This window comes from Nicotiana attenuata, unplaced genomic scaffold, assembly GCF_001879085.1.
Source record: "Nicotiana attenuata strain UT unplaced genomic scaffold, NIATTr2, whole genome shotgun sequence".
In the NCBI taxonomy this organism is placed as follows: Eukaryota; Viridiplantae; Streptophyta; class Magnoliopsida; order Solanales; family Solanaceae; genus Nicotiana; species Nicotiana attenuata.
Window position 1 is genome coordinate 5,066 of NW_017675621.1, and position 9,342 is coordinate 14,407.

Consider the following 9,342-nt stretch of genomic DNA (forward strand, 5'->3'; position numbering starts at 1 on the left):
CTTATTTTGGCCTTTTTCTTTCTTTTCTAATTTTGATTTTTTTGAATTTTTCTTTTTCTTTTTTCCTTATTTTAATCATAAATTTTTTACGTTCACGCTCCTTATATGCGTGAAATACACGATTTTGTCCAGTTCAGCGATTAAGTTGCCACATAGACTTGGTCAATGGTCAGAGGGGTTTAAAATATTACTTTTGAACGAGTAGAGGTGTCTAGATGAAACTTCATCAAGTTTGGGGACCGGGATGACAAAGTGGCACAAGTATAAATGCCATTTAGGCTATTCTGCGTTTTAAGTTTGATCAATTAGCCAACTTCCAAGAAACATTTATCTAATGTAGTTTATGCAAAATGTCATTTATTGTGATAATTTTGAAGTTGTCCAAAGAGAGATTAACACGAACTTTGAGATTTACGCTGCGCATGGAAATCTACAAGTTATTACAGCTAATAAGTGAAAATTACTGCCTCTCTGAAAAAGAAAGCTTACTTGGTCTGAAGAAACATTGTTACCTTTTTGTTTTCTTTTAGCTTTAGAATATTCATCCAAACTTTTTGCCGCATCTCATTTGATATGCGGAAGAAGGGATTTTTTTTAACCAGTGTTGAAAGAGACGAGAAATTGGCTGACGAGTTATTCCATGCACTGTCCGTTAAATAAAGAAAAAGTTTTTAATTATTATTTGAACAGTGAAGTTTTCAACCAAGACCTTTTCACCTGTAAAAATAGAATGGGCTAGCCAGTTTTCGGATTGGTCATTCGAAAATAATCAGCATTTGTAAAGTTATTGAAAAATAGGCACTATTTTGCTGCAACAGGGACCGGTCCAGCATGATATACTGGAGATCGGTGCATCTGTGTATAAACTTCCAGCATATTATGCTGGAACTCCAACACGCGGAAAGTTCCAGCATAATATAATGGAGATTGAATCACCTGTATATGAACTTCCAGCATATTATGCGGGACCAGTATATTATACTGGAACTCCAGTATATTATGCTGGAATATTTTTCGGATTTTGAACAGTATTTTCGTTCGGATTTATCTTTACATGAAAAGTGGCTAAATTTCAATTACATTTGAGACTATGGCTATTTTGAATGGCCACCGTAAATCTGGCTATTTTTGAATTTTTCTCGCTAATGATATGAAGAGTGCATAATAGTTTCATGGGGAAAGTGGGTTGGATTATTTGATATGAGTCAAAACTTCAGGATAAATTTCTTTGTTTCTTAGGCATGTGCAGGTGATAGAACAATATTATTGTACATCTTTTTAGTCAGGATATTGTCAATTTTAACCCGTTCCAGAAATTATTTATATTCGGTAACCGAAAAAGTATATAAAATTTGTTTAAATTTTATTATGACATACCGAATGTATATATATATTTCGGCTATTATTTTAAGAGTGGCTATACCGTGTCATTTTTCCTTTTTAGTCTTAGGTCCAGATGCTGGCCCAAAGAAGCTGGTTTGTGTTCTAACAGCTTACTCAGCTTAAAAGCCAATTTGAGTTTCAAACCCTTGATTTTTTCTTTTTAATAAAAAATGAATATCAGATGATTTTCATGAGTTGTAATAAATTGTCAGACAGTTCAATCGTGTAGCTTGATGAAGAGTTTAGTTGCTGACCATGAAAAGTGGAAGAGCATATAAGGACTATAATTTGAAGCAGCAGTATTGTAATTTAGAGAGTGATTATAGCTTACGAGACATACGCAACTTGAATTGAGAACTAATGTTTGCCCTTAGTGTTCCCTACCATAGTCTATAAATTAGTCAAATAAGTAAATACAAGATACAGAATGATTAAAACCCAAAAAAGCAAAAAAAAAAAAAAAAAACAGAACAAATAGCAACTTGCATTGTACAGTGTTATAAAATAAACTTACCTTTACCATTCATCATTTCTTTGTGGAGGAAGACAGTGTTCAAAAACTACACATTTGAGTGCTTACACTGCATTTCATGCATAAGCCTAATTAAATTCACAGTAACATTTCTTATGATACTAGCATACCTTAAGAGTTCTAAAATTAAAGAGCCACCTATTTTTTCGCATGGACAACTAAATGTTAGAACATCTATACAATAAACTTCTGTTTGTCTGCCCATAAGAGGCTTCATTTCCTCCTACAAACTCTTTTGTCAAACTATATCCTTCATTTTCTTCTAGAGGACTTCAGAGAAAGATGACTAGTCTTTTTGACATGCTAATATCAATTAAGAAAAACTCATCAAAAAAAGCCACCAAGAGTGCATTCCTTAAGCTGTTAGAACTAAGAAACTGAATGCCTTCCTTTTCTTGAAGGTGTAGACTTAGCTTCTTCCAAGTTAGCAGATCCAAGACTCTCGGACGAATCTGAGCCACTATTCTCCCCTTGTCCCCCTTTGTTCGACCAGATTTTCGAGAAGATCCTCTTCGACATGAGCAAACCTTTCATTCTACTCATGGCAGCCCTGTCTGCATGGCTCTTGGCGTCGCCATTAACTTTGTCGTTTGTTCCTCCATTTCCCATTCTTAAGGCTGCAAGCTCTCCTCTCAAGGCTCTGAGTTCTTCTGCAGAGGCTGCAGCATCCCAATCTTCTTCTGTATTAGTTGTTGCAGATCTTGAACTTCCATATGAAGCACTGTTAAGTTCCCTAATTGCTTTGGGCAGATCCGGAGTACTGCTACCAGACGAGGCATTAGCCCTGACTTGCTCGAAAAAGAGCACTTGTACAACAACACGAAGGGGAAGCCTCTCGTTTTGCACAGCATGCATACAAGCATCCACGGAGAGCTTCTTGCAGTCCATCAGCTTACAAATTCTCTTCCTCTCACTCTTGCTGATTCCAGGGTGCTCCTACACCAACAACAGAGTTCGATAAGTACATACAAGGCATTCATTAATAAGAGTAGCATCACTTTTACTCCCAATACCATCTGTTTGTATGCACTGCCTTTAATTTGCTGCAGTTTTGATAGGTGTGGTTCTTTCCATAAGAAAACGACTAAACTAACCATCCTAAAAGCATTAACACTGTATATACGAACATAGCTCCAAGCCTAAGAACTAATGTATTTGCATAAATTATATATTTTGAGATAGCATAGATGCAGACGTTCTTTTCCCATGTCAGTGTTGAAATTCTAATCACGAGTGACGGGAAAGATATCAGCTAGTAACTCAACTATGCAATTGTATGCAGAATTCAAGAGATTTATTTCAACTATGCAACTTTATGCAGAATTCAAGACACGCTCACCTTAAGGTACATATCAATTGCGCGATAGATACCATCATGACCTGGTCGAGGGAAATTGGATACCATCTCTGCTAGACCAACAAATGCTGACAAAGAGAGATTAGGATCTTTCGCAATTTCAGTAAGGTATCCATCTACTAACTTTGCCACCATCAGTTTTGAAGCTTCCGATAAAATCCCTGGCTTTCGGATCTCCTGAATTTCATCTCCATCTTCTAGCTGAGGTTCAGAATCCTTATCTCGCATCATAAACACTTCTAGTATTTTCTGGACGACATGGACATCATACATGGTTCCTTCCCCATCTGCCGCGCGAATCAAAAGATCATTTACAGAAGCCTCCTCCAATTGCTGCCCTATTCTTTTAACTAGTTCTGCCTTTGCCATTTCTCCAGAATCAAGTGAAATTGATGCTCTCAGCAATTTTAACAAGAAACTACAAGAGACACAACCTTTCTCAGAGGGCAATAGCCATACAATTGTATCCAATATTGCACGACATTTGGAGACATCATTGAACTGGAAGACACCTTTATTAAAGCCTGGAAACCTTCTATAAGCGTAAGCTTTCACAGCTTCTCCAATTACTTCAGAAGAAACAATGCCTTTGTTTTTAATGGTGAGAATTACCCGCTTATATAAATCAACTTCAAGCTCACTTAAGTCCTCAACCCACCAATCTTTCGGCACCAAGCGGCTTCTAATACCGTTCAAGTTAGGATCATTTACGTTCTCCTCTGGAAGCTTTTTCCGGTTATATGTATAGGACCAATCCACTCTGTCAACATTAATGGAAGCCTTGGATGCTATAGCATCAATGCAGTGGCTGATCAACTTCAGTTCTTCACACAAACGTGACTGAGACTTAGTAGTTTGAAGAACTATTATTGAATCTTTCCAGCTCCGGAAAATGCTCGAGTTCAGGAAAACATCAATCTTGTAAATAAGGTTTCCTTTCTCAATAGCTTCATGCATACCCAGATACTCAGCAGCACACCTTGCTGCAATGACATTATAAGCATTCAGTGTAACAGTCATGCCGTAACAAAACTTGGCACATATTTCAAAGGCAGTAGGTCCTCCAGGAATGTCATGAATGTGAACTTCATCACAATTTGCTTCACTTGCATTAGCAACCAGCTTTTGCAAAGAGGTACTCTTGGACAGAAGAGGAAACTGCATAGCCATTTTCAGCAAAGAATGAGTACTCAGAGTTCAATTATGGCCAACTCAACAAGTCAAGGAGGTAAAATAAGACATTTCCATTGCTTAGGATACTTCAAAGATGAAAAGTAGTTTAAACAATTGTTTCAAGAAGATTAGCATCAGAAATTTATTCATACAATACAACACCACTTATGGGAATGCTGAACAACTGCTACTGCGATACTTATCAGTCCAAGTAGATCATAAGTACCAAAAAGTTTTTGAAGGTGACTTTTACACTCGAGGCTCATGTACCGACGTAGAAAACATATTCATCTCAATTAGAATGTGGGTGGAGGATAAAGAACTAGTAACCAGAAGCTTTACTAGATTTGGACCTCCCAACTTCAGGAGAAAAGGATCCCTTTTACTCCTCAAGAAGGGATTGTACCATCATTCCATGTAGTTACACTCCCTGACCCTAGAAGATACATCAAAAAGGGAAGAAAAAAGAAAAGCCAAACAAGATTAATGCGTGCTTAATAATTCATTTTCTCAAGTCCAGCTGGCATCCTTTTCTAAAATAAAGCTTGAACAAGGAGAATACTGTACTTGTTAAATTATTGTACCTTGTGCAAGTAAAACTTTACATCTCCGACATTAACCGTGATGTCAGAGGCCAACTCCGAAGCAACATATCTGCATCAAAAATATGTCAGTACAATCGAAACGAGTCTAAATAGATATAAAACAATAACATTGTTAAGGTAATTAAGGGCTATAACCATATCTACACAGATAGTAGTCACAGATATCCCAATACTAACATATTGAGAACAGAGAAACTGGAAAAGACTTGATGATTGTACTCATGCTGCAATGCTGTGGTTCCTACAAGTTGAATAACAGTGATTCAAAAAAAAAAAAAAAAGTCCACTTCATCCAGCCTTTCGCTTCCATACTGTTATTCTAACTCATTCAAGTAAAAGAACACTAATCTTCTCTTTTGAAACTCACTAGAAGGTACATATTTCCGCTTAGTTCTTTGGCAGAAATAAGGTTTGATGACCCTCATCCGTCAGGCCAAGACATAAAATGAAGTAAGCGAGGTTGCATCATTCATGTATGGGTCATCAGACCAAAACTGATTAGGCTTCAACTTGTTGACATAATTCAGCTTCCTAAAAGCAGAGCGAAAAATGAAATAGTTTTACCTGTCCCTATCATAAAGTGAACAAATCCTTTACTCTTAGAAATAGTTATTACTACTCTTAATATATGTTTGTGCTAATATTACCACACCGACTATTATTTTATGGTAATGCTTATGCCGACTACTGATACAAAGAACTTGAACTATGATTTTTTATTTTAATATTTTATTTTTAGATTTAATAGAACTTGCATTATGAAATTTGGCACAGCCAACTCGCGATTCAACTATTACTGACATCCAACTTGGTGATTCTCTATTCGGAGAACAAGGTATAATGCTTTTGAAATCAATAGCTGAGACCAAGAAGAGAAATATTTAATGAAAAATATGGCATGCAATGTTGAACTGGAAACTCCAGATGGCTGAAAACCATTTTTTTTTGGGGGGAACAACCTTTTATTTGACCATCTTTTGTTAGGTGAAAGATTCACAACAGAAGGTCAATCTCTAGAAAACACCATCCTGTTAGCGTATAAACGCATAGCGATAAATTTCCCAAAATTCTATCCAGGGTTTGACTTCTCCTGCTGCCCTAAGTAATATAAAAAATGGAAATTAAACAGTAATAAAACCAAAGTCATAGAATAGTTTTTAGGAAAAGATGAATTAGGGATAAGCAAAAATCAACAAATATAATCCCTCAAACCAATTTCTAAAAGCACATATAACTACTCCCACACCCCACCCCACCCCAAAAAAAATAAATAAATACACTAATACAGGACAGACCACAAGTAAATGGATGCCAATTATTGACAAGTGACACCAGATACACAAAAAATGGGAAATACTACTTAATTTTCTTATCAACATGAAAAGATCAGTTACAATTCTGCAAAGCAAAACAGCTATGAATGACCATTTCATCAAGGAAAAGAAGTTTTTTCCCCAAAAATTAAAAAAAATAAAAAAACTAGCAAAAGATCTGACCTGATATTGTTCCCATCTGACTGAAAGGTATCAGGCTTGGATCCAAGTTTCATGAACTTCATCTTGGCAACTCAAGGGATCTCTGCTTCTTCTTGTTCACACTTGAGAAATTATACTTCTTTACTACTCAACTAATCACTGTAAAAAAAATCAAACAGTACCCTGTGTTCATAACCTGATATTCCCAATGCTCAAACATAACCTGAAACCAAGGTCAATAAGGACTCCAAAAATGGTAAAAATGAAAGAATCCAGATGGTGGGGACCAAATTACTGAATATAACCAACTTCCTCAACTTCAAGAGATAGAGAAAAGGTTAAATGGGATCTCAAAGATATAGTATTTGCTTAGTATGACCGAATCTTGAAAGTAAACAAAAGCAGGAGGAGATAACTTAGGAGAAAGAGAAGAAGAAGAAAATGGTTAAGTGTAGTTTGTTTAATTTAAAGAAAGAATTGAGCGTTCACTTAAATGGGAAGAGAACCATAAGTTAAGAGATTGTTTCCTTGGTCGGCGGCAAAGCCCACTGACCCCGGAGCCTCCTTTCAGCCCAGGAGACATAAACAACTGACTCTTTTCACTAAATTATTCACACACACACACACACACACTAGCATCCATCTTTCTCACTCTTTCTTTAATACGTACTACTTTACTCTTTCTCTCTCTCACACATACACACACTCACTTTACTCTTTCCCTGTTTCTTCCACAAAATGGTTTCTTTTTTAATATATATAAAATACATATATATAGAAAAAGATAAAAGCTTTGAGTTTCAGGCCACACAGAAGAGAGAAACTAAAAAATGGGGTCTTTAAAAGATCCAAACTTTCAACCAGAAATCACATGTAAATCCAGAAAATGTAAAATATTATTGTTATTTTAATTGAAAATTGGGAGATTTGAAGAACCTGCAACAGAAAACAGCATCTCGGTATCAGTTGAAGGAACCACCTAAACAGGAGACAACAAGCATCTATCTTTTATAGTTTTGCAAAGCTGAAAAAGAACATAAAATTAATGAGAAGATCACAAGAATAAATAGAAGCATAGATTAAAAAAATATATTATTCAAAGACAAAATCAAACATCAGCTACGAATAATATCTGTGGAAGCAAAAAGAATCATCTCAGAGAGCAGAAATCTAGCCAGTAAAAAATTGTATAAAAATCAAAGAACTCTCATTGTGTTTAACTATGCATTTGAAAGACACAACCCAAAAGCCACTTACTTTGTAAACACCCAACAAAACCAAAGACTTGCTATTTACATGAAACCCCATATGTAGAAACACAAGAAATTTACTTCAAATAGACTAATATCAAAGCAAAAGGAAAAATACCTACAAAAATATCATTCCAAAACTTGTTCAAGAACTATTTTTTACAGAAGTTTAAACGAAAAAATCTAAAACCCCACATGCAGAAGTGTGAGGGGAAAAAAAAGAACACACAGAAACCAACAAAGCAGAAATAAAGCCACCATAATAACGTGAGGAGCATCAAGAAAATGAGTTGTAATATACTGTTTCCAGTAGCTGAGGAAAAAGAAGTACAAGAAATGCAGAACAAAATAGCCCAAAAAGCAAAGATTTGCTAGTATGTGCTTACCAGTTTTGCTAGAATCAGCACAAACAACTTTTTGGTATCAGAATTTTCTATTTTACTATTTCTTATCAAGGACAAACTAAAAAAAGCAGCATATTTGAGAGTATTTTTTTTTTGTTTAATTTTCCTATTCTTGTTGCTTCTTTTACTAAAGTTTATTTTTTCCTGTATTTTCACTCTGATTTTTAAGGGCAAAGTGGGAGACTATTTTTTTTTCAGTTTGTAGTGATTAAGACACCCAATTTGCTATGTTATGCACGCCATACTGACACTCAGCCTTTTTGCTCCCTCCCTTATACTTTATGTTTTCTTCTCTTTAACGTGGAGTGTTTATTTAGGGGTCGTTTGGTAGGAGTTATTATCAAACAAGAAATTAGTAAGGCACGGAGCTAATGCTTTGTATTATTTTTGTATAATTAACACTTTTATTAATTATTCATCATATTTGGTATAACTAATACATAACAAGCCATCGTATTGACAATGATTTTTTATATTTGCATAAGTATGGTTAAAGACATAATTATTTCTCAAAATTAAAAAAACGTGAGGGTATTCTTATAAACAACTAAACTTTTAAGAAATTATGCAACGTTTTAATACATCAAACCAAACAGTGAATATCAAATCATCTTATTATAACTAGTGTCAGTATAACTAATTTCAACATTATTAATACACCCTATTCAACATTATTTTTACCGCTCCGGCCAAACGACCTCTTAGTAATCTCAAGTCCTGTTAGATAAAAATTGACCCCATTATTATTACCTACTAGTGTAATTAACTCGGAACCACTCCTTTTGTACCTTAAAAATGACTTGTCAATCGAATCAATAATTTTATTTTTTAATCTTTTAACTTTTTCTTGTTTATAATCATTGAGCTTGTACTTGTGTAATCTTCCAGGATCATGGAGCAGGAGATCACATCTCCAATCTCTCCACTGTACACACCAAACAAAACATTGATCTAGACTTGTGTTTGTAATCACTCACCATGCATTACTTTATTTTTGGTATATGGTAATATCATGTCTGTTGCGGATTCAATCAAATCAAACATTTTTAATATGGAGTATATAAATATATTTATGTAAAATATTACTAATAGATTTTGACAGTTGATATTTGAATAGGTGTGGTCCAAGTTCGGTAATTGGTCAAATTTTGATAACACCAACT

The 9,342-nt window shown here is 35.0% G+C and overlaps 1 protein-coding gene across 6 annotated transcripts; it reads right to left on the reverse strand.

The window, feature by feature from the left end:
* Window positions 1-1,880: 1,880 nt before the first annotated feature.
* LOC109220267 (BTB/POZ domain-containing protein NPY2-like) lies at window positions 1,881-8,401 on the reverse strand. Of its 6 annotated transcripts, none has more exons than XM_019384723.1 (6): window positions 8,162-8,401; window positions 7,462-7,549; window positions 6,547-6,684; window positions 5,030-5,099; window positions 3,255-4,430; window positions 1,881-2,851 (listed from the first exon to the last, which is right to left on the reverse strand). In XM_019384723.1, the coding sequence occupies exons 3-6, from the start codon at window positions 6,606-6,608 to the stop codon at window positions 2,285-2,287; spliced, it is 1,875 nt and encodes a 624-aa protein (XP_019240268.1). In that variant the 5' UTR covers window positions 6,609-6,684; window positions 7,462-7,549; window positions 8,162-8,401; the 3' UTR covers window positions 1,881-2,284. The 6 variants fall into 6 exon arrangements, with proteins under 6 accessions (XP_019240268.1, XP_019240271.1, XP_019240273.1 ...); XM_019384726.1 differs by lacking the exon at window positions 8,162-8,401 and adding an exon at window positions 8,034-8,095; XM_019384728.1 differs by lacking the exon at window positions 8,162-8,401 and adding an exon at window positions 7,898-8,024.
* Window positions 8,402-9,342: the final 941 nt, after the last annotated feature.